This window comes from Camelus bactrianus, chromosome 1 (assembly GCF_048773025.1).
Source record: "Camelus bactrianus isolate YW-2024 breed Bactrian camel chromosome 1, ASM4877302v1, whole genome shotgun sequence".
Taxonomy (NCBI): Eukaryota; Metazoa; Chordata; class Mammalia; order Artiodactyla; family Camelidae; genus Camelus; species Camelus bactrianus.
In genome coordinates this window covers 72,172,717-72,198,892 of record NC_133539.1, presented here as the reverse complement: position 1 = coordinate 72,198,892, position 26,176 = coordinate 72,172,717, and the positions used below count along the sequence as shown (strand labels likewise).

Genomic DNA, 26,176 nt, shown 5'->3' with positions numbered 1-26,176 from the left:
AGGAGGGAGGAAGGATAAGTAAATTAGGAATATGGGATTAACAGATACAAGCCACTATACATAAAATAGATAAGCAACAAGGAATTACTATATAGCACAGGAAACTATAGTCAGTATCTTGTAATAACCTGCAATGGAAAATAATCTAAAATATATATAACTGAATCACTTTGTTGTATACCTGAAACTAACACAATACTGTAGATCAACTATACTACAATTTAAAAATATATATATAGTTTTATTATATATATGAACATAGTTGATTTTGCAAGTCTATATAGCACCCTATGTGTGTATCTCCTGGTACATGCTATTTCACTCAGTATTGTGAATCCAAGATTCACCCATGTGTATGCTCTTAACTTGTTTATTTTGTTGTTACATAGTATTCCACTGTGTGCCATACCACAGTTATTTACTCCTTCTCCTGCCAACCAACTCGGATTGTTTTCAGTGTTTTGCTATTACGGGTAATGTGGCTAAGAACATTCTTGGTGCACAAGTGCACTTGTGCATTTCTAGAACTGGGATGTAAGGTCATAGGGTATGCAAATGTTCAAACCTGTGAAAAATGGCAAAGTTTCTTAAGGAGCTCTATTAGCCAGATAAATTTTTCCAAAATCATTGCTTTCCTTACTAAAATATAATTTAATGTAACCACTACTTGCAAGATAAAATCCAGACCTGCAATTCAATGTCAGTTACAATCTGGCCCCATCCTAAATTTCTTACCTTTTTATTGCTTACTCCTTCCCCACCAAGCACCTCCCACCCTTGCTGAGCAGATCTGCTCTGGAATATAGACTACAACTTGCTCATTTTCAGCTGCGTAGCCCTGCTCCTTCCTTTTTAGTCTACAACTCCCACCCCACCCCCCACTACTGTCTCTGGGTTCTCCTTCCTTTATGAAACCTACCCTGAGCACACCTGCCCAAAGAACTCTCTTCCCATCCCAGCTCCTAAAATACCTGTTTTGCCCAGTCATATGACATTAGTCTTCAATCCCACCTACATCGTAGGATATTGCATACTGCCTTGTTGGAAAAATAGATGTTCTAACTAATCTGTGTAATCAGATTTACTTGAGAACTCAGCATTTCCAAATTTAGTATTTGGTACCTTTCTCACCACTCTGTTGACAATGGACTTGTTTAATTTTGGATTTGATTGTTTTCCCATATAACTTTTGACATGGTTGTCTTATTTTTCCAATTAAATCACTGGCATCTTAAAGTACAGAGACCATATGTTTATATTTCTCTATATTCTCCACAACATTTAACACAGTCTCATGTGTGCAGCAAGAACTCAATTCAAATATTTAACACTTCAGTGGATACCTGAAAATGCAGGGCGCTGTAAATGTGTTTCTAGAAAAAATATGTACTAGTATATAATATATAATTTAAATATTATATGTATATAAAATATATGTACACAAAAGCAAGTGTGTGTGCATATATATTTGTACAAGCTTAGAAAGAACAATAAAGGCAGAGGTAGTCTAGATTGAAACTTTCCAGTCACAAAAACAAACAAATAACATCCCTGTCTTTAAACTGCCTAAGAAGTTGCCTAAACTCTTTAGCAAAAACCAATCCTTGGTTGAGTTTAGCACTATGACATCTGTCTCTGAAATATGTTATTGTCCATTTTTGTCATGACTGCAAATGAGAAATAATTTAGTTAAATCTCCTTTCCCCTTTCAGTCATTCTCTTTTGACCAAGTTGCTGCCCACCTTCCTAAATAAACTAAATTGTATAAAATTTGAGACAGAAACAAACCATATTAGCTTCCAATAAAAAAGTACAGTTTAATCTTATTAATATAAAATATTTTGAGATAATTTATTGTATTTGTGACCCAAGTGCATGATTTTTAAATATGAAACAGTTTTCAGCACAGTCATACAATCATTTAGTAAAGGTGCTGGTCTTTAGACCCAGAGAAAAGCAGGAAGGCACTTTCTCTTTTTGGTGTAGAGATACTGCTTAATTGGCCGTTTCTTTGATGGAGTTTATTCTGCTTCCCTTTTGTCAGATTCTTCCTCCTCAAACTCGACTAAAGGAACGTGTCTGTTGGCCTGAGAACCTTCTCTGTAGAGCACTTTCTTGATGGTGCCCTCCTTTGGCGCCTTCACGGTATGCTGCAGAGACACAAGGCGTGACAACAGCTGTGATGCCAGTGAGGACTGAGCACGTGCCTCGTCAAAAAACACAGAAAGTGAAAAATGAAGTCAATTGTTCTGATGTTTTGTCACCGATCAGCGCTTCCAAAACTTTCCCATACCATGCACACAGAGAAAATAACATTTTTATGGTGGGCTTGGGAGTTGAGAGGAGTCACTACCTTGATACACCTGTCACTTTCAAGGCCAGTCATTGGGAAGCTCTAGTTTAGCTAGTAATTCTCAGCTCAAGCGTCACAGTAGTATCTCACCTGGGAAGCTTTTAAAACTATTGGTCATTGGGCTCCCCACTAGGAGATTCCATTCCAACTGATCTGGGGAAATAAATCTTTTTTAAAAGTTCCCTAAGTGCAATACGTGACCAGGGCTGAGAACTACTGGCCTACAATTTCTAGCCATCTAAAAACCTAAACAGCTGATTCAATTTGATCGAGGTTTTCACTTTGATACTGATGCTTGGCATCCTTAGTTTGGCTTTGAAAATATCAATAAATTAACATTTAATTGGGTTACTGCCTGAATCTAAGCTATTGATAATTTCAGAATCAGAAACGACAGGTATGAGCTCACAAAATTAAAATGAAAATTTATTTAAGAGATGGATGGTTTTGTTTTGTTTCCTGCAGTTAATGCTTCATCAGCCCATGGCTCTTAATATTTAAAATGGTCTTAACTTACAAAATAAGGCAAAAGAATGATTAGGAATGAAAGCTCCCAAAGTTTACTTGGCAAGTGAACTGGTGATTTTACTCACCTCCATCTTCATGGCGATCATAACCATCAGAGAATCTCCAGCTTTCACTTTGTCTCCAGCTTTCACAAACACCTAGAGATTAAGACAGGCTAATATTTAAAAACATAGAGGTCCTTTGTGGTATAGAGTTGGAATACAAACGTACACAGCTGAAGTCTATGTGGTTGTCTTGTCTGACAAATACAAACACACTGGCACAAATCAGAGACCCACAGGTCAGCCTGGCATTGTGGGCACTGTCGTCAGTGGGGGGCACTCCTCAGCTCCCCACCCCACCCCCTAATCCATCTAGTTTTCCTTGAATCAGATGAATACACTTTATGTATTTTGAGATCCTTCTGTCTTTCCATAAATGTGCAGACAAGACACACAACCAACAGGGAAGGACTACAGGCATACCTCGTTTTATAGCTCTTCATTTTATTGTGCTTTGCAGATATTGCTCCCTCCCTCACCCTACCCCCAAATTAAAGATTTGTGCCAACTCTGCCTGGAGCAAGTTTATGGGCGACATTCTTCAAACAGCATTTGTTCACTTTGTGTCTGTGTCACATTTTGGTAATTCTCGTGATATCTCAAACCCTCTGCCAACAAAAAGGTTATGACTCATTGATGGTGCAGATGACGTTAGCATTTTTTCAGACATAATGCTACTGCACACAGTGAAAATAACATTTTATGGTGTGCTTGGGGGTTGAGAGGAGTCACTATCTTCATACACCAGTCACTCATTCAATATAGTGTAAACATAACTTTTATATGCACTGGAAAACTAAAAAATTTGTGTGACTCACTTTACTGCGGTAGTCTGGAGCTGAACCTGCAGTATCTCTTGAGATATGTCTATACTATCCTTAAATGTTTTCACGACAGGCAGGGTCTTGCCTGGTTTTCCAGTTTTTAGGTTGTATAGGATAGTGTTTCAAGTCTTCAGGATCTTGTGTGGTAAATGTATAAACAATCTTCATGTGGCAAAATTCAACTTACTGGCGACCCAGAAAAATACCTTTATTTTCCTTTTTTCAGGTATAAATGAACTCACATATCCCACACTGTTTCACTGTTTTCTTGGTTAACATGGTTATCAGGTAGTTTTTAGAAACGTCACACAATAGAGTTAGGTTCTAAAGTCAACGTGTATAGCCAAAGTTGTGAAAAATGAGAAACAGCCAGCAAGTCCCACAATCACTCAACACTGGGTGATGTTTATTAGTAGCATTTGATGAAATCAATGGTCTGAAAAGTGCCTTTAAACGTAAACCCTGTGCACACCCTGGGCAGGGATTACCAGAGGCCTGTGGGAACTGAGACTGAATGAGCAAAAGGCAGATCCGAGTCCCCAAGTCCACTGTCACCTTTGGGGGCACACACCTCCAGAGGGGAATGGTGGGTGAAATCACTCACACTATTTAAATGGTTGCTTTCTTCTTCTTTTATTTGTTGGTACCAAGAATATACAGTTGAATTTTTATGACTTAAATGCATTTGAGGGGACTCTACTGTGTTCAAGGATATAAAAGGAGACTACTGATCTATCATCACTGAAGTTACATCAGTATGGACCTCAACTCTGAACATGTACTGCATCCAACACCGAACTACACTGTTCTTCACCAATACCTTTTATGTTTTGGATAATGCTTGGTGAATGTTCCACTGTAACCATAAAAAGACAACTTGTACTTTGATGAAAATTCCCACTTCAAAGAACAGTCTTTATCATAAATTAGGTAAATTGTATTTTCATTAAAGTTCAACTGTAATATAGAACTGGAATCTATAAAAATCCTCTTGTTTTCTTGAAATGGATGCTTTCCAGTGAGCAAGACTTAGAAAGAGGGGAAAAGGGTACACAAACAAAGTTCAACAAAGACATTTATCAGGCCTTCCTGCATCGTTCCACATACATTCACGTCATTACCTTTTCAATGGTTCCAGTCATAGGAGCTATGGCACCTCCCTGTGTTCCTTCTGAGCTCACTGAAGACAAGTATTTGGGGACTGGAATGCCAATCTGAGTATTTCCATCCTATACAGAGAAATGATATTTATAGGATATATATTTATATAATATAAACTGGAAATTAAATCAAGATCTTATCACTGCAGCTTTAGTAATATACCTGAGGTAATGATTGCTTTGCTTTTTTTTAAACACTTTTATTGTGGTATGGTTTCCGTAAACTACACATATTCCAGACATGTACTTTGATGAATTTTGATAGATGTACATATGATTGTTTTCCAAGCTATGTTAAATATTAGTCACCTTTAATACCAGGGTTCTAACCTAGCTTTGTGACCCTAAGCAAATTACTAAACCCCTCTCAGTCATCGTCTCCTATTATAAAGAAATAACAGCATACAAGCCTCACAGGGGATTAAAATAATTAATCACTGTTGGTAAAAGACAGGCACTGTCTGGAAGCCATTTTTAGCAGTATCCCCACTATCAAGTGCTTAGTCTAAGCCAGGAACTGTTCTTAACAATTATACATATATTACGTCATTGATTGTCACAACAACCTTATGAGGTAGGTACCGTTAGTGTTCAGGCACCAATCCCTGAGAGAACACTGCTCCCCGAGCAGGGAGACATGCTGTGACAAGAGGGTTAGGGTATTTGAGGATTAAAGGAAGAAAGTATGTGTCTGTCAGTGAGAATATGTGAGAACAAAAGGGATGAATGGAGAACTAGAGAAGGCGGGAATGTGACAAAGAAACAGTGAAAGGGAAATAGAGAAAATGTCACAGCAGTGAGCGAAGGAAGCAGGATCTTTCTAATAATAACTCAGTGGAATGCCTTTGGCCAAGCAACTTTCTCTCAAACTCCAATAGTGTTATTATAAAGAAGAGACACTACCATGGAAAATAGGTAAATAGTGTTGTCCAGGATAATTAGCTTAGTTTTACTGGCAACTCCATTAACAGAAGATTTCAGGTAGGTGCAGTCTCCCTCGCTGTAAAGATCACCAAGGACATGGAAAGTTTTATCTTCAATCTGAAAAAAACAGAAAAGTAAGATCCTTAAAATAAACAAACAATCCTATAGAACTAAAATCAAAATCAATTCTTTACTAGTAATAGTTTCAAAAGGTAGTAGGTAAAAAAAATTTTTTAAGTTATGTAGGAAATTTCCCCCTAAGATTCATAAACAAAATGCTCTAGAAAGAAACAGCAGTTAAGATAATTAAAAGAAAAAAGTGGTTATACATCTACAGCACCATAATGCAACAGATAGAGGTTCACTTAAGAATAGCAGTAAAAAAGGAAAAAAGAAATACAAATCAAAGTAAGCAAAATTATTAAAATTCAGTTGAGTATATGTTAATACTCATTTCTGAGTACCCAAAGTCAAATTTAGTTTTACTGTGTCAAAGTCAATAATGAAAAAAGCCAGAAGCACATAATTAGATAGATTTCTTTTATCTCACCAACATGTAGATCCAATTTATGGGTTACAGTCACGATTTAAGAAGATAAATTAGCTGAAGATTGACCACAATTTTCTTACTCTAAGACAGAGTACTGAAGAACAGATTTCACACTTAATCTTTCAAAATAGCTGACAAAAGGACATGAAACTTTTCTGTTTTAAAGGATGTTTTCTCACATATACACCCAAGAAAAAAAATTTCCCTTACACACAGAAAACCCATTGAAATCTTCTCTATTTTTCACCTCAATTCCCATGTCAGTGTCAGAGTCCTGCGGCTATTCTTTTCAAATATATTATGTAGGCTAAAGTGAAACAGGTCACACTGCAGTATTTATACATTGGTTTTCACCTATCCTAAGTTAAATATGACATTTTACTCTGCTTTGTAACCTACTAAAACAGCCACTTGAATGTTTGTGGGATTCTCAGGACATAAAGGTTAGTTTGGGAACAGTTTTGTTTAATGATTCACAAAAGCACATTCTAAATTTGTGAATGTAGTTTCATGAGCAGATGAGAAGAAATTTGCAATTTACTTTATCATTTACCAAGGGATAAGAAGGGGTCCCTAAACTAGAGGTACCAAAAGAACTGCAGCTCTCATATACTAAAGGAGGTAGATGTTCCATCATTTTTCTGAATCTCAGAGAAAAAAACCCAATGTGTCTCAAAGTGTTGGGGGATCTAAAGTGCATTACTGATAAATTTGTTTTGCAGGATTTGAAATTTCTTACCTCATACTAAAAATGATTTATTTTAGTCTCTGAATTTGTACTTACTATAGGAATTTAGTTGGGTTCTCACATTGCTTTTTAACCCTTTTGGCATTTTTTTAAAAAACTCATACATGTATTTTCTTTTTTCTTTTTCTTTTTTTTGGGGGGGGTGGGGAGGGAGGTAATTAGGTTTATTTTATTTATTTTTAGAGGAGGTACTGGGGATTGAACCCAAGACCTCATGCATGTTAAGCATGAGCTCTGCCACTTGAGCTATACCCTCCCCCTCTAGCATTTCATTTTGCCAGTTTAATGAACTTTTAAAAACTGAGATCCACTGGGGTCCCCAAAACCCCTTTAGGGGTTCCACAGAGTCAAACTACTTCATAATAATAGAATGTCATTTGTCTTTTTAACATTCATTCTCTCACCAAGCATACCATGGAATTTTCTAGACTGTAGGACATGTTATAATATCCCTCTAATTGCTAATGCAACATGTGCTTGTGTAATCTTAGGTTTTAAACTTTTCTCAGTTTATCCTGTCACTCAACCCAATTAAAAAAAAGGCAAATAACTTGAATAGACATTTCTCAAAAGAAAATTTAAAAAAAATTGCCAATTAGCACATGAAAAGATACTTAACATTTTAAGTCATTATGGAAATGCAAATCAAAACCACAGTGAGATGCAACTTCACACACCTCAGGAGTTTTTTTTAAGGAGAAAAAGAAAAAAACCAAAACAAACAAAATACAAGTTGGCAAGGAAGGATGAGGAGAAACTGGAACTTCAGTGCACTGTTGGTGGGAATGCAAAATGGTATAGACACTATGGAAGAGTACATTAGTTCCCACCAAAATTAAAGAAAGAATTACCATATGATCCAGTAATTCTACTTCTTTGGTTATATACCCAAAAGAATTCAAAATGGTCTTGAAGAGGTATTTGTATACCAATGTTCACAGCAGCATTATTCACAATAGGCATAAGCTGGAAGCAACCCAACTGTCCATCGATAGATGAAGAAATAAATAGTACGGTATATCCAAACAATGGAATATTATTCAGCTTTAAAAAGGAAGGAGATTCGGACATATATTACAACATGAAGTACCTCAAAGACATTAAGCTAAGTGAAATTAGCCAATTACAGAAAGAATAATGCTGAATGACTCAACTTACACGAGGTACCTAGAATAGTCAAATGTATAGAGACAAAAAGTAGAATAGTGATTGTCAGGGGCCTGGGGAGAGCAGGTGGAGAAGAGGGAATGGGCTCTTACTGTTTAATGGCTACCGGATTTCAATTTTGCAAGAGAAGAAAAGTTCTGTGGATGGATGGTGGTGATGGTTGCCCAACAATGTGAATGTATTTAATGCCTCTAATCTCTATAGTTTATATATTATGTTTATTTTTAAAAATACATTAAAATAATAATAATTTTTTTTTTTGCTCAGAGCAATTTTTTAAATGGTAAATATTAAATAAATGTAACTAACACAAACAAAAGCTCTTTGGGGAGTCCCAATAAATTTTAAGAGTATATAGAAGCCTTCAGACCAAAAAGTTTGCAAACTGCTGCTTTAGATGTAAATGTATGCACATATTTTAGGGGCTTGTTAAGTGTCTGATTCAAAGCTGCTGCTGCTGTTGTTGTTGTTATTATTATTATTATTTTACCACATTTCTATTCTTAAGGAAATCACAGCCAAACTGAGTAGATATTCATAAACTGTATAGGGGCTAATTTCTCCAAATTGGTCTGAAATGAAAGCACATAACATTCTCCTAACTACAGTCATAATAATTAATGGCTTAAGAGAAAGTAGAGAGTGAAAAAAGACTCTACTCAGTATGAGAGAGACCAGATTTAGCTCTGAACTGTAGAACGAAACCAAGAAGGCTTACCTGCATGCTATATGACCCATCACGGTTATATGTTACAGCTATGGCTACATCTTTATGGAAAAAGGGGGGAAATTGAAGAAAAATTAGAAGACATTCATTTATTCAGTAACTGAGATTCTGAAAACCTCACTTTCAACCTAAGGATAACTAGTTGTTAGGGATGTCAACATCTTCTAACTCTCTGGCAATAAAGACTTAAAAAAAAAATTAAACAGGTTTCAATAATGGTGAATTTCAAACTTTTCTTTTTTAAAATTGGAGTTTCAGCTTTTTTAAGATTGTAAGACATTTCATATATTTCCCCCTCAACAAGAAAGGCAGTCGTGTCATAGTAGAAAATGTAATTAATTGAGTAAGAGAAATTCTGACTTAAGACTCAAATCTGCCATCTGGGGCATGGTCACCTCTGAGTCTTGATTTTCTGACCTATTCTGATCCATTAATTGGGTATGAGAATGTAACAGTAATTGAAAGTGAAAGTACTTTATAAACTGTAACAGACTATACAAATATAATATACAATACATTCATATTATCATGTGAAGACAGAATAGGTTAAAGACTATCCTAGGAAATGGAAATTTTGTGGGGTGGAGAACGCAGACCAAAGTCATCTCATCTACTCCTGACACGTCAACCAGCATTTGGATGCTGCCAGCTTAAGTCTGTCTCTAGCCTTGACCTTCCTTCTCTAGAACTCCAGTTAAGTCATTCCCCACAGGATCCTCCATTGACATCTTAAATAAACATGGTGGGTCCAACAAATCATCTCTCCTTCCTCCTGCTTTCCCTGCTGACCTGTGAGCTTGATGACTGACACCATCATTCTCCTTGTCATCCAGGTTTATAACCTGTCATTCTTGCCTCATCCTTCTTTGATTTCCACCTCCAATAGTTACCATAAAGTGGTCAAATTCTTCCCTTTAAGGACCTGTCCTCTACATTTCTTCCTTTTCATTTCCACTGCTCTACCCTGATTCAGGCCCCCATTCTCCAGCATGGCTGACTCTGAGGAGGTTTTCCCGGAACTTCCTGCTTCCAGTCCCAGCCCTTCCAGCTGATGCTTCCCAGAATGCCCCCCTCCCCCATTCAAAATACTTGGCCTAGCATGCTATGGAAGGCACCAAACTCCTAGTTTTATTTCCCACCATTCTTCTACACAGTCCTGTGTCCCAAACAAATGGGAAAATGGGCCAATTAATATTCTCCATATATGTCTCTAGCCTTCCCTGAAATCGTGCCTCTTTGCTCATGCTCCTCCTTCACACGCTGCTGGTCCCCAGCCATACCGACTGAGACCCCAATCACTGCTCACATCACGCACTCACTGTCCTTGGGAAGAATCTGTCTAGGTGGAATGAGTTCTCTTTCTGAACATTCAGACTTCACTATGATTCTCCCCTCATCTATTTTATGATAGATTTTTTCCCTTTATCAGCTGCTTTTAAAAGTTTCAAATATTCACAAAAGTCAAATACTGAAATATATAAAAGAAAAAGTGAAAGTCCTCTTTATTGCCCAGATGTATCACTGTTAAACTCTTTAATGCACGAATCCTTTCAGACCTTTTAAAATGTACAAGTTTATTTTTTCCTTTTATAAGAATAGGATATTGTTATACATATTGTTCTGTAACCTACTTTTTTAAGATTAAATGTGACATACATATCTACTTTGTTCTTTCCATAGTAGCAAGGGGACAGTTTAATAATGATGATGATGATGACAATAACAGCTACTGTTTACTGACTGCTTGCTAGAGGCCATACAATGAGCTAATTCCTTTACATGTGTTGTCTCATTCAACATACACAACAACCTAAGGAAGTAACTGCCACTACCATCCCCATTTATGGTTGAGGACACCTGATGCTGAGAGTGTGTGACTTGCCCAAGAGTCAGACAAGAGGGGAGCCAAAATTCAAAACCCACAGAGTCTAACTCCAGGACCTGCATTATTAACCACTACACCATTCAACTTGCCAGCATATACACTTCTCCCCTTGCCAAATGGTAAATTCCTTATATCTTTTTTCTCTCTTCTTTGCATTACTCAGAATATCTTTTTTTTTCCAAAAACTTTGTATTGAATGTATGAATGAATGAAACTTCTTCACCCTATATTTCGTTGATATCTTTAAACTTTGTTAAGAGAAAATACATCTAATTACACCATATCAGTTTTCTTTCCATTTATAAAGTATGAAAAGTGTTTAACTGGCAGATGTCAACAGAATCATAGTAAAAACATTGCCAGGAAAACTCTAAATTCTTTTATATATTACAGAGTAACTGGACTTGTTCATTCCTCCTTTAGACATCTCTTGACCCCCTACAAGAGAACCTTAAACATCCTCTTATATATTTAACGAGGCATATAAGTGTAGCATGGGGTACTATGCTTAAGATCAGGTTAAGTGCATGTACCCTGGAGTGTGGGTTCAAATTCTGGCTCCATCAATTACTTTTGGTGCAACTTTAAGAAAATTATTAGTCTTTCTAAGCCTTAATTCCCAATTTATAAAGTTGACACTAATAATAACACTGTCTCATTGGCCTATTCTGAAAATGCAAACGAAATAATCCATAGAAAGTGCTTAACACAGTGTCAGACATATACCAAACACTCAATAAATCTTAGCTATTATTATTAAGTGTAGAGCAGGGTTCTGTGACACATAGCCATAGTAACAAAGGAAGATTATTTTTCAAGCCTTGAATATTTAAAATACTGGATTGTTTTCACTGAGATCATTAGGAGTTGGTTCTACTTTAGACTCACAAATGCTTTTGGGTCCTTAGAGTTCCTGCTTGGCACATTCTCTTAGTCAACCACGGTCACTGCTGATTAGCATTTATTAAACACTCACCACAACATTTCTGAAAGAAGTTACATTCAGTCCTGGATTACTGTTCAAAAGTATTACGAAAAGGATGTAGTGAACAGCACTCATAGTGGTTTTTTGATTATATACTTATTTATTTTAAAATTTAAAAAAAATTCCAGGAAGTGCAGTATAATTCAAAACACTGATCAGAGTCTCTGTGCCAAATAACACAGTTGGCTCATCTGAATTTTAATTACACGTGACTTTTCTGTTTAATTTAGGTTGAAGAGGCCACTGAAACTCTGCTGCTGATACTTGTATTCAGCATACAGGAGTCCACGGTAAAATATACCCACATTTTGAAGACTATTTTTTTAAGGTAAAATAAATAAACACACCAGCAGATATGTTAACCATTTGCAAAATGCTACTTTATAAGAAATGTCTGCAAACTTTCCTTCCATGTACTCAATGCACTTAGGGCAAAGACCATCTAGGCTCAGAATGAAAAAATACCTAAAGAGCTATAACCCAATCAATTTCTGTGAAGAAAAATCTGTTAACAAGTGAGTGGATGTCTACAAAGATCTGAGGTAAAGAAATTTCTACTCTGTCCAGGGAGGAGGATGCTGTGATGAGCTGGCAGGAGGATTCTGCTCTACCTAGTACGTACATCTTTATAATGGAGCTATCACAGTTCAGTGACATCTCACATTCAAGGTTATCCAACCCTCCCAGCTCTGACTCTGCACCCATTTGGCTTCCCAGGCAAACTATCCTGCAGCAGAAGGAATATAGCCATCTGCTTCTACAGGATTCTGGTCCCTCTGGTACACTGTTTCAGCCATAGTTTATAAACTGCCTTTTGGCTTAGGTGTCAGCCTCTCCTACCTTCAGTTACAATAAATCAGGCCCTATTCTAAGCCTACTCAAATTAGTTTGCAATCAAAAATCATTTTTCCACTGGAAAAGTGGTAGAAATAGCATAGGAGTCAAGGTTAGAAAGAATGGTGTCAATCTTGGCTTTGACACTAACTAGCCTTCATTAAGTTACTACATTTCCCAAGCCTCAGTTTCATCAGCAATATGTGGGTATAACAGTGACTCTTCTTCATTAAGTTGTTATGAAGATAAAAATTTACACGTGATAACATTAATAAATTATAGCTCTTGAGTAACCCACTTCCACCTGAAACTGCCTGAGCAATGGGTAATCCTTCCACAGAGTAGTTTTGGTTATTGTTTTTCTTGTTTAAAAGTAATACGTTCTCATCGAAGAAAAATTTCAAAGCTAAGAAAGTACAAAGAAACGGGGAAAAAAGGCTACTCAAATCCCACCATCTGACAGAAAACTCACTGATGTTTTGGCATATTTCATTTTAGTCATTTTGCTATGTATGTTTTATGACATGTTTTAAAAAATATTTACAAAATATGGAAAAGCGTAAACAAGAAAAACAAATACCATTAACTCTACCCAGAGCAAATCAATTCCATTATTTTGGCATACTTCCTTCCAAAGTTTAGGCTAGGGATGTTAAAAAATGTAATTGACTGATTGCAGCCAGGCTGAATTGCTTTTTTTTTTCAGGTAAATGTGATCTATTTCTACGAAGCACATTTATCTTTTAATAAAACATTACTTACTGTTTTTACCATCCTTAAGAGTCATGTTTCTGGTGTAACAGATATTCAGTCTTCTTCCACTGCTGGATGCAAAAGGAGAATACTGATCTAAAAAAAATTTTTTTTAATTCAACAACAAATTTATGAACATCAACCCTACCAAATTTATACCTCACAAAAGAAAACATAAAACACAGGTCCTTTACTGGCAGCTCAAATGTGTTTTCTTTGTTCTATTCATTGCTTTAAATTTAAATTAGATACTTTCATTTACGTCTCAGGAAATTCCATATAAAAAAAAATCCCAGTTTCTCTTGAAAAATCAGAATATTTTCACTTAAACTCTCATTCTCTGGTGGCATAAGCTGTATAGTGGTCACCCCTTTGACAGGGCAAATGCACTCCAGGTCATCCAAATCTCTACCACTCACTATTTTTCCTTCACCTGGCCTCTTTTATTCTTCTGTTGCTGGTCCACCCCAGAGACATTTGCGTGTACACCTGCTGCTGGACCATATCCAGCATAGCCAAATTGAAGCAATTTATTCTGAAACTCCTATCTGTGCTGGTTATAAATTTTAAAAAGGTAAGTGAGAGTAAAAGGACACTCCTTTCTAAAAATGCTAAGTTCAGGCTTAGGAATATCATATGGAGTGTATTTAGATGCATTTATTTAATGTAAAATGGCAAAATGAGGCCAGAGAATAAATCTCTTAAAGATATACTTATATACTACATTTCAATATCATTTTCTTGAATGAATCTAGAAATTAAAGATCCTAACAATGGGATCCTATAATAATATAATAATCCCAATAATGATGATGGGATAAACAGATTCAATTTTTTTTTTTTCTGTTTGCTCCAAAGATCAGTTAGCCTGAGTAAACGTTATGGAGCAAGTCTGAGCGAGCTCAGATTTTGCTCAATTCAGAGGGAAGAACTTCTTAACGGAAAACTGACTGTAAGGGTAATAAGCTAATGAATTTTCATTATGAATTTCCAGCTTCCTGAGGTGCTAGGAGGAGGCTGAAGCAGGGCTGCACGTGTGTGGCAGCCGGAATGAGTCTCTGCTATAGTCCTCCCTGTGTTCAGATTCTGTGATACGATGGAGAAGTTCCTAGGTCTTTAGGGAGTTAGAAATTTGATCGCAAAATGGAAAAAGAAAGAAGGAAATAACAGTAAATTATGGGTAACCCAAGGAGAATCTGAGTCTCCAGGACCAAGGAAGTTGCTGCAGGTACAAAGGATACAATAGAGTAGGCCACAAGGAGTGGTGAATAAAAGAAATTGAAAGGAAATTTGAAAAAACAGAAAAAAAAAGCTGGAATGGGATACGGGGAGAACTAGTGTTTGCCTGAAAAGAAGTCCATCTCTACATTGTTAGGTGATTAGTTACCTTCTATTTAATGGGTTAGAGTGTTTAAGGGTGCATCCTTGTTTTGTGAACAGCTCTACTTCACACTAAAATACACATTAGCAGAGGATGGTGTCAAGCACTGAGGGCAGAAAAGGGAGGCAGGAGTGACATAAAGAAAGAAAAGTATGTTCAATAATTATTCATAAAATCTTGATAAGCAGAGGAAAGAGACAAGCATTCTTGTACCTTGTGTCTGAGTTTTGAAAACATCAGACATAGCTTTCTCCTTGAGGATGAGACCCAGAGCTGCCTGGCATAAAAACTCTTTGGCTGTGGCCTTCCAACCGGGCAATAGTTCTTTTTGATGTTGAGGGATGAAATCAGTGTGCACATTCCCAGCTTCAAACTCTGGGTGGCCAGAAAGGCTGAGAAGGAAGTCAATGTTGGTGTGCAGTCCAACGATCTAGGGGGAAAAAGCCCACATCCCCAGTAAGTGTGGAAACAACATATTCAGAAAACATTTCTATTGCACCTGCTCTTCCTAGTATTTTCTACTATGAATAACTCTCAGGAAAAACAAAACAAAACAAAACCACTCACGTCACCATCACTATACACCTGCACTTAACAGTACGTTAATTTACTACGATAAAGAGGATGTAGAAAATGCTGCTGGGTAGGTAGCATGGAGACATTTAATTGACTTAGGTTAGGAAAGTAAGTTAAATGTTAAGAAACTTATTAAGAGATTTATTTGCAAGATATTGAAGACTTGCCGCTCAGAACACCCCACAAAATAGGAAGACTGCAAACAGAGGGTAGGACTGCTACACTAGGGAGAAGGTAGGATTGCATGACCTGAAGAGAGCTTCCTTCCAAAACTAAAATCCGTATCTGACACACTGACATAAAAATTAAAAAGGTATAAAATTAACTCAAGTCCACTCAATAAATGAGATCCACAGTAAAAACCAGCTATCTGAGACCTGGATTCATTCATTTATTTAATACCCATTTACTGAGCATCTTTTAGGTGTCAGGCCCAGACCCAGGTACTGGGGACACAGTGAAAAACAAAACAAAGTCCTTGCCCTCACAGAACTTACATTTTAGGGACAGATAACAAATAATACCCATAAACTAATATCTAATATAATATCAAGTGATAGGAAGAAAAATAAGGCTGGCCAAAGGGACAGAAAACAGCAAAGCATCCTGTTTTAAACACGGTTGCCTATGAAGGACTCTGAAGATCATGGTGAGCAGGGCTGAGGACGGTGAGGAGGGAGTCCTGGGATTATGTAGGGGAAGAACATTCTGGAAGAGAGAACAGGAACAGATGGTTCCATGCTGGGTGTGTCTAAACAGCAAGGAGACCAGTGAGGGTGGAGCCAGAGATCAGAGGTTTGGTCAAATTCATGACATATAATAATGTGCATATCACAGGTTAATAAGAAATCCTTCTATGAAGCTAAATCAGTGTGCTGTGGGACCTACTGCACCAAGGAAATTAATGCGCTACAGAAAAGCAACAAATTCCAACAAATGAATAAAACTGAAAATAATTCTTCTCCTTTGGAGAAAGTAACACTAGACTATAGGCCGTACTTGTGTAGCTGGGCTTACCTACAGGATGAATAGGAATTGCATATTGGGTCTCACTGAAGTTATCACTGATGCTAATAGTTTGTCTTGTAATCTTTCTTTTCTAGCTGAAATCAGGAAGTCCTCAAAGTCTATTCTGATCAATGGAAAATCCTCCGATGTGAAATTATTTTGTTTTTGACAAGATATGCTTGGCTGTAGATAGACAGAGAGCATCAGGGTCACTCACATGGCCCCAGGTCACTCACATGGTACTGTCGAAGGCTGTACCTCAGTTTCGTCAAGGCTGCCTGGCGATCTGCAGCCCACACAACCAGCTTTGCAATCATTGGGTCATAATGCATGGAAACTTCATCTCCTGAAATTGAAAAACCACAGTAACCACTCAAAACTTAAAGGGATAAAATATGATAAGCAAGACATTCTCCTGGGGCTTCATGTACATTTCACACTTAATCCTCACAAACTCCTGCATGATAGAGATCATTACCACCATTTTATTCATGAGGAATCAAGGCTTACAGGGGCTTAAAAACTTACTAGAAGTCTAAGGAGGTTATGACCACCCAAGAGCACCAGGACCTAAAAGAGTCATTCACTGACACACAGGCTGGTTTTCTCCATCCATTCTTCAGAAACTTCTTTTCACTTCTCATTTCGGAAGTTGGTGCAAACTCCCTTCACCCTCTCAGATCACAGTCACTTTGTCTTTAGCATTTCGTCCCTCCACATCCTCAGTTTCCTCACCAGAAAAATAAGGATAATAATTCCTTTATCCTGCAGGCTTGTTGGGAGGATTGACAATCAAGTGCTAAACGCCATACCAGGCAGAGCTGATAAACAAGGAACAGCTATCACTACATGACAGAGTCTCAGAGAATCTGAACCATGCACATCTCATTGGTAAGAAATGGTTCAAGTCAGAAGTTATAAGGAATGCTGTTCGAGGAACTTTTTGTGATTTTGGCACATCACTTGACCCCTCTGAACCCTAGAGTCTCCATCTATAGAATCAAGGAGATAGATTACACTCCCTTATCCACCCACCCATCCATCCATCCACCCACCTACCCACACATACTGACCACCTTCTAGGCCTAGGCTTGAGCAAGGTCCTGCAAATATAAGATGGAAGACAGAATCCCTCCCTTAAAATTCTTATAGTCTAATGGAGAAACTAGACAAGGAGTAAAAGATCACTGTAAGATAGTATAAAAGGGCAATGCACAAGGAATACACAGGGGACTCAGGAAACACAAAAGAGGAGGGGTTGGGGGGAGCTTCCTGGCCTAGATTATCCTTTCCAGTGTTAGGATGTGAATCTGGGAGTCCTTTTCATAATTGTATCTCTGTTATCCTTTGAGCACCTTTATTAAATTATACTGCAAGCTTTGCTTCCTCACAGATTATTTCTTCTCTATTATAAGTACTCTCTTTTCTATGATGTTTTGCTGTTAAGTTAAAATCTTGCTGTGGGTTAGCCAGAGGTCTCAAAATTCTGCCAACTTATTATTAAGAAGTTTTAATTCCATGGAGGGAGGGTATAGCTCAATCCCCAGTACCTGCATTAAACTAAAAAAAAAAAAAAAAAAAAGTAAACCTAATTACCTCCCCTCCCCCAAAACAAAATCCACAACGGAAAGGAAGTCCTTCAGTAAATGGTGTTGGGAAAACTGGACAGCAGCATGTAAATCAAAGAAATTAGAATACTTCCGCATACCATACACAAAAATAAACTTGAAACGGTTAAAGACTTAAACATAAAACAAGAGACAATAAACCTCCTAGAAGCAAACATAGGCAAAACATTGTCTCACATACATCTCAGCAATGTTCTCCTAGGGCAGTCTACCCAAGAAATAGAAATAAAAGCGAAAATCAACAATTGAGACCTAATTAAACTTACAAGCTTTTGCACAGCAAAGGAAACCGTAAGCAAAAGAAAATGACAACCTACACAATGGGAGAAAATATTTGCAAATGATGCAACTGACAAAGGCTTGATCTCCAGAATATACAAACAGCTCATATGACTTAATAAGAAAAAAACAAACAATCCAATCCAAAAATGGCCAGAAGACCTAAATAAGCAATTCTCCAATGAAGACATATGAATGACCAACAGGCACATGAAAAAATGCTCAGTATCACTAATTAAGAAATGCAAATCAAAACTACAATGAGATATCACCTCGTATCAGTCAGAATGGCCATCATTCAAAAGTCCACAAATAATAAATGCTGGAGAGGCTGTGGAGAAAAGGGAACCTTCCTACACTGTTGGTGGGAATGCAATTTGGTGCAGCCATTGTGGAAAACAGTATGGAGAGTCCTTAAAAGACTAAAAATAGACTTACCATATGATCCAGCAATCCCACTCCTGGGCTTATATCCAGAAGGAACCCTAATTCAAAAAGACACTTGCACCCCAACGTTCATAGCAGCACTATTTACAATAGCTAAGGCATGGAAACAACCTAAATGTCCACTGACAGGTGACTGAAGAAAGAAGTTATGATATATTTATACAATGGAATACTCTTCAGCCATAAAAAAGACAATATAATGCCATTTGTAGCAACACGGATTTCCCTGGAGAATGTCACTCTAAGTGAAGTAAGCCAGAAAGAGAAAGGAAAATACCATATGATATCACTCATATGTGGAATCTTAAAAAAAAAAAAAAAAAAAAAAGATAAATGAATTTAAATATAAAACAGAAGCAGACTCACAGACATAGAACACAAACTTGTGGTTGCCAGGGTGGAAAAGGGTGGGAAGGGACAGATTGGGAATTCAGGATTTGTAGATACTGACAGGTATATATAGAATAGATAAACAAGTTTATACTGTACAGCACAGGGAAATATATACAAGATCTTCTAGTAGCTCATGGTGAAAAAGAATATGAAAATGAATATATGTATATCCATGTATGACTGAAAAATTGTGCTGCACACCAGAAATTGAAGCATTGTAAACTGACTATAACTCAAAACAAAACAAAAAAGAAGTCCTAATTCTTCATTTTGGTTTTCAAGACCGAAACGATCTGCTCTCATTCTATTATCTCCAGCCACATCAACTACTCACCATCCTAAACCCTCTTCTCCAGCCACATATTTTCTTACAGATCTTTGAACACACCTTTAGTTAAGTCCTCTTTTCTTCACTTTTATGTATGCAGTTAAATCTGCCTACTCAAATCCACTCCAGGTTTCCTCTTAGAAATGTGTCCTGCTATATCAGGCTAACGTAACCTGTTAATTGTGCGAATTGCTGTATTTTCTCTCTCACCATCTGTTTAACTTCTGTGGCAACTAAGGTGGCAATAGACAGTGGTGGCTCAGAGGGCAGACCCTGGAGCCGGAATGCCTTCAGAATGCCTGGGTCTGAATCTTGGCTCCAAGGGTGATCTTGAATAAATCACTTCTCTGTGCCTGGTTTCCTCATCTGGAAAATGGGGATGATAATGACACCTACTCATAGGGTAGTTCTCATAGTTAAAGGAGCCCATGTAGAAAAATCACCCAGAACAGCACCTGTACATAGTAAGTGCTAAATAATTTAGTTATGACCATTGTAATTAATCATACGTGAACTGTGACAGCTCTTGTGCACGATTTTTTTTACTTTTCTTTCTTTCTTTTACTATTGTTAAGCTTGAACTGAACTTATTTTTACTGAATTCTTCAGCTTGACTTTCAGTATCTTGAAGTTAGAATGCCTTGGGCATACCAGGTATCAGTCACCTTAAATCATTTTTGGAACTAGGCAAAGTAAAAATGGAAAGCAGTACACACAAAATATTTTTTGCTTAGGTTTGACTAAGTGCTGCTGCATTTCAAAAAAAGAGAGCAAAGAAAAAAAAAGGAACTGCTCAAAATTAAAGAAACATTAGTTTAAAAAAAGAGAATAGTACTGCTTAAAAATACTAGTTATTCTTTAAAAATAACTATTCCTGAGAAAAAAGTAAAGATTAATGAGAAGTCAATTAAATCCTTTATTTAAAAACACACTACGCATTTCCACAAAACACAGGGAAAAGACCCCCATCCAAAAACAATAATGTATTTAAAGTTTTCTAAAACCAAGAATTTTTATTTTATTTCACTTTACCTTGCCGTACACCAGTTTCAATCCTTATGGAAAGGTCGGCTTGAGGGGTAGAGAGATGCACTAATGGTCCAGCTCCTGGCATGAAGTTATTATTAGGATCTTCTGCATATATTCTAGCTTCAAAGGCATGGCCCTGCAGAGTTATTTCTTCCTGGCTCAAAGGAATCTTCTCTCCTGCTGCAACCTGGTAAAAGAGGAATACATGGTCTTACGAAAATCCACCTTACAGCAGCTATGAGACTAATTTGATGGTCTTGTCTTTTCCTATATAAAATGGACATTTGGACTTTATAATAAAGCTAAATAAAAACTATTATTTTATCTACCCACTTGAGTATTGGACAAAAGCAAAAACAGATTTAAAAACAGATGCAAGAATAGATAAAAAAGATTATACTGTATAGCACAGGGAAATATACACAAGATCTTATGGTAGCTCACAGAGAAAAAAATGTGACAATGAATATATGTATGTTCATGTATAACTGAAAATCTGTGCTCTACATTGCAATTTGACACAACATTGTAAAATGACTATAACTCAATAAAAAATGTTAAAAAAAAAGATGCAGCTTGGAAATAATACATTAATTACAATGGGTTTCTACAGTTATAGAGAAAGCAGGCAAACTGATGGCTAAATTATAAATATCAATTATTTTTCAACATAATCAAAACTAAAATTTCTCACTGGCAAGATATTCTTAGTTTTCATTTAAAACATTAGCACTCAGTTACCAAATCAATCTTTTTTTTGCAGTAAATTATTACTTGGTGTTTAGGACTATATTTACAACTATGGCTAAAGTGTGGCATTAATCATCTTTGTAAACTTCATCACCAAGTGAGTAATAGAGCAAAACAGACTGGGGAACATGTTTTAAAGACGTTGTTATGTTTATGGATATTGCAAGATATCAGACTCTAAACAGGGTGATCAGTATTGTTTATCACTGTTATTATTTGGCTTATTATTATTATTATTATTACTTTGGCTTTTATATACCAATACAACAAATCTCTCTCTTCAACTAGTATAATTTGGAAAAGGCTATTGTAGGGCACACTGTCACTCTCTTTACTCTCCCCTTAAGTTTTCCCCAAGATGAAAAAAAAAGATAAACTGAGATGGTAAAAGATACAGGGAAAAAACTCTAGCTCAGCAGTACACTGAACTAAAGTACACTGAACTAAGCATAAAACAGGCAAAGGTTTCATCTCTTTAAATCTATAAATAAGAAAAATCAGGAACCACAACAGTTAAAAATGAAAGGAAAATGAACTAAACTGAATGCCTTTATGGCACAGTGTTTGGAACCACAGACTACAGCCATACTGCCTGAGTTCAAATTCTGTCTCTATATTTACCCTGTTATGGGCATACTCATATTCTGGGTAAGCTTCTTTAATCTCTTGATGCTTCAGAGAAAAATGCCTGGCATATAATAATAACTATGTCATGTTAGCTATCATCATTTCATTCTTATCCTTTAAAATAAAATACTCTTTAATGTTTTAATAAAGAATTCTATTTGTTTTAGTATAAAAAAGAATGACTATATTCTTTTTTTTTTTTTTTTTTTTGAGGCTTCAATTCTACCTGTGAAGATTTATTTGTATTATGTAACATAGAGGTAAATATGGCAAAAAGCAACTCCGGGCGGTTGGTAAAGTAGGTGTAACAATATTGTCTGAATATATAGCATTACTATGTAACATACAACAGTAAAGAGAAAATACTGACCCAAAACAGCTGCCATATTGACAGCGAGAGGAGGTTTTGTTTCACCCCCAGTCCTCATCCCTCCAGCTTAGACCTGCTCCCAACACAGGGGTTTTATATATCCCCAGCCCAGACTCAAGTACAGATTCACTGAAGAATGACCATATTCTAAGATGTGATCTGATTCCTGACTACATAGCCCTACTTTAACCTGGTTTATCTGCCTGTTTTCCTCTGAAACTGGTTTCTATCTAGGCCCAGAAAAGGCTCAGTACTTAGAAAACTGTGTCAGGTTCTCCCGGGCTCTAGACATTGACTTTTTGGAACCCTTGGACCTTGGACATTTCACCAGCCTCCCGTGGACACTGCTAACCACCTGCAACTGCAGCCTGGGTGCTCACTTCATTTCACCCTTGCTCAGGAAGCCAGTGACTCCAGAGAAAGGTCCTGGAGCTTGAACTCTTGACTCACCAAATGGTGAGATCCCTTGTTTTACCTCTGCTTGGAAGCCAGACTCCAAAGTGCCTTGAACCCTGTAAACAAGGTCCAATGGTGTCCCTAAGCTCTAGAAACCTTTCCCAGATGATAAAAGTTGCTTCCTTTTCTAAGAGCCTTCAAAACTCTTAAAATTTCTTGAGTTGCAGAAATAAATGTCTGCGGTCCTGTCTAATGTCCAAAAGCTTTCTCCTCCTTAATCCTTGGAAATCTTTTATCCTTCATGATTTCAAAATTCAGGACTCTCTTGATTATTGCTTCAGAAAAAAAAAATCCTTCTTTGAATTCTGAAAACATATGCACTGTTTCCAAAAGTCTCTAAACCTGCTCCAGTTTTCCTGATACTTAGTAACATTTCCTAGTCTGATATGCCTGGGTTTCATTACTTTCAAGGCTACAGAGGCCCGGAAGAATCCTGTAACTCAATTAAAACCACCAATCATTCCCAAAGAACCAGCAAGAGGAATATCATATTACTGTCCTCAGAAGTTCTACAAAGACAAAATGATGAAAATAGTCAAGACTTTAACATCACAACATGGAAAAGATAATTTAGACTCAGGATATATAAAGAACCAAGAATCCTAGAGAGATCAAGAATGTTCATACCACTTAAATTTTTTTTTTTATATTGAGAAAAGGCTGTAAAACCTATTGTTTTCAATAAAGAGAACAAAACAGACTAAAATATTATTATCAGTATTTGACGGAATATGCTTTGTAGAACTCCGGTTCAGGCCAGTGAGGAACAGTTGTAAACTTACACTTCACTAAAATATAGTAGATGTGTCATAGTGAAGCCAGAATGGTTTAAAACTTTCTAAGTATTTACTCTGAATGGCTATGCTTATCCCTTCATGGCCCAGCAACAGTGTGTCAGCACTTGCACATGAAACACTGTTGGTCTAAACCATTCCCAACTCTTCCTTAGGTCATCTCATCTTGACCAGCACCTGCCCTGCCTCTAAAATCTAACGATGGCCTGGCTCTGAATGATGTGGCCTCAGGTAGAGTAGAAGGCTTTGTGTTGAGACAATGTGGTAAGAGCAGGCCTCAGTGGCAGGAGCTCATCTTCTGGCTGCCCCATGTCTAAGGGGAAAAGATGGTAAGTGACAAGTTAGGAATCAGTCCATAAAGTGACAACAATGTCACAGCATCAAATGTACTGTCACCTTTAACCTCCCATTTTCCTATCCTCATGACAACCACCAAGGATTGAACCCTTGCCCAAAGTGATACTTCCTTTTAGGAGGCCACAAGGTAACATATTCTCAACACCGATCTTTAACAGAAAAAACACTCCCACCCTAAGCTGCCATTCCACCAAGTCAGTTCCTGTGACCATCTCAGTAACAGGATGTTCCACTTGCAGCCTTGTATTCATCTCCATGAAGTAGAAATTGTGCTTTGAGTCCATAATAAACTCCACAGTTCCTGAAAGATAAAATACAGTGGTCACATCCCAACAGCATATAATCAGTCGGAATCAAAATCTTTCATGAAATATCAAGTTTTACTGCTGCCTTCATTCAGAGATAAACATTTTGCATTTCATGAAGAAAATACCTCACACTTTGTAGCAGTGAAATGATTTTCAATCAAAAATAGGGAGCCACATGAAATTTAACAATAGAAAAGTATGTCTGGGATTTTGAGAAAATGGTAAACCCAAGTTATGAATCAGTCTCAGCTGCCACAGCAGTGAGAACATGGCTGAACCATGAATTACTGCTTCGGTGCACCAGAACCTCGGAAACCTCACACTGTGACATTCCATCTTACTCTAACCCTGTGGAGAAAGACTTTTTTTTCCTGTTGAATGTGGGCTCTGGAAGTTTCTTTAAAATCCTTTTGCTAGTGACCCTTTAGAAGATTGCTTAGTAAGTAAACATCATGTTAATGTCTTATCTACTGGCATTATATTAGGTACTACACTCCCCCCAACTTTATCAAAGCATAATTTCTGACAATAAACTTTATTCATTTTAAGGGGGAGGGTAATAGCTCAGTGGTAGAGCCCGTGCTTAGCATGCATGAGGTCCTGGGTTCAATCTCCAGTACCTTCATTAAAAAAATAAATAAACCTATTTACACCCCCTCCAAATTTATCCATTTTAGGTTTCAGCAATTGAATACAGTCATATAACCACTACCACTATGAAAATACAAAACATTTCCATCACCCAAAATGTTCCCTTGTTCCCCTTTGCAGTCAGTCCCTTCCCCAGGCCCCTGGCTCCAGCCAACCACTCTTCTGCTTTCTATGAGTTTTTTTCCTAGAATGTCATACAAATGAAATCATATAGTATGTAGCCTTCTGTGTTTGAAATTTTTTTACTTAGTGTAAAGTTAGCTCCATACAATTTAAAACTGTTTTTCAAACTGTGGGTCACAATCTATCAGTGGACTATAAAAATTTAGTGAAAATTTCCAGTTTCTGACCCAGCAGGTAAAGTGCTTACAAGTCACCATTCCATCCTGACAAGTGAAAAGCTGAATAAGCTGAAGAATCAACAACTCTTCTTAGATCCACCACAGATGTGAGCAAACCACAGCCCCCCAAATTAGAGAGAAAGACAGGCAAATATAGAGATTCACAACTTGCTGGAACAGAAACTTATGAGCAAAAACCTCTGTGCGAACAAGTATTCCTCTAAAAATAAATAAATAAACCTAATCACCCCCCCTCCCCGGCCAACAAAAATAGATAAATAACAACAACAAAGAAAGACAGCAGTAGGCTGACTGGTTCACTGGTGAATTCTATCAAACCCTGGAGGTAGAATTTATACCAATTTATACCAATTATCTACAGTCTCTTTCAGAAGACAGAATACTTCCCAACTCATTCTATGAGGCATTACCTTAACACCAAAACCAAAGAAGACTACAGACCAGTAACTCTTAAGAACATTGATGAAATAATCCTCAGCAAATCAAATCTAATAATGTATAAAAATAATGATATACCATGACCAGGTGGGATCTAGTATGCAAGACTAGTTCAACATCTGAAAATCAATGAATGTAATCCATCACATCAACAGACTAAAGCAGAATCACATGATTGTATCAACAAAATCAGAAAAAGCATTCGATGAAATCCAATACCCAACTATAATAAAAACTCCCAAATAGAGGGGAACTTCCACAATTTGAAAAAGATTTACAAAAACCTACAGCTAACATCATACCTAATAGTGAGAAACTAGAAGCCTTCCCACTAAGATCAGAAACATGGCTGTCCACTCTCACCATTCCTTTTCAATATCATACAAGATGTCCCAGTTAATGCAATAATACAAGAAAAGGAAATAAATGGTATAGATTGGGAAGGAAGAAATAAAACTGTTCACAGATGACTTGATCAACTTCATTAAAAAAATCCAAAAAACTTAATCAAAAAA

General features: G+C 37.0%; 1 protein-coding gene across 2 annotated transcripts in view; it reads right to left on the bottom strand.

The window, feature by feature from the left end:
• Nucleotides 1-1,792: 1,792 nt before the first annotated feature.
• MCCC1 (methylcrotonyl-CoA carboxylase subunit 1) overlaps nucleotides 1,793-26,176 on the bottom strand; it is a 51,277-nt gene continuing 26,893 nt past the window's right edge. For both annotated transcript variants that reach the window (XM_010947845.2, XM_045511303.2), the window contains 10 exons: nucleotides 24,076-24,203; nucleotides 20,552-20,735; nucleotides 16,681-16,790; nucleotides 15,074-15,290; nucleotides 13,489-13,575; nucleotides 9,014-9,063; nucleotides 5,810-5,947; nucleotides 4,868-4,975; nucleotides 2,947-3,018; nucleotides 1,793-2,150 (listed from right to left, as the gene is read on the bottom strand). In XM_010947845.2, the coding sequence (XP_010946147.1) occupies nucleotides 2,022-2,150; nucleotides 2,947-3,018; nucleotides 4,868-4,975; nucleotides 5,810-5,947; nucleotides 9,014-9,063; nucleotides 13,489-13,575; nucleotides 15,074-15,290; nucleotides 16,681-16,790; nucleotides 20,552-20,735; nucleotides 24,076-24,203 (1,223 nt within the window). In that variant the 3' untranslated portion in view covers nucleotides 1,793-2,021. The remainder of the gene's footprint in view (nucleotides 2,151-2,946; nucleotides 3,019-4,867; nucleotides 4,976-5,809; nucleotides 5,948-9,013; nucleotides 9,064-13,488; nucleotides 13,576-15,073; nucleotides 15,291-16,680; nucleotides 16,791-20,551; nucleotides 20,736-24,075; nucleotides 24,204-26,176) is intronic.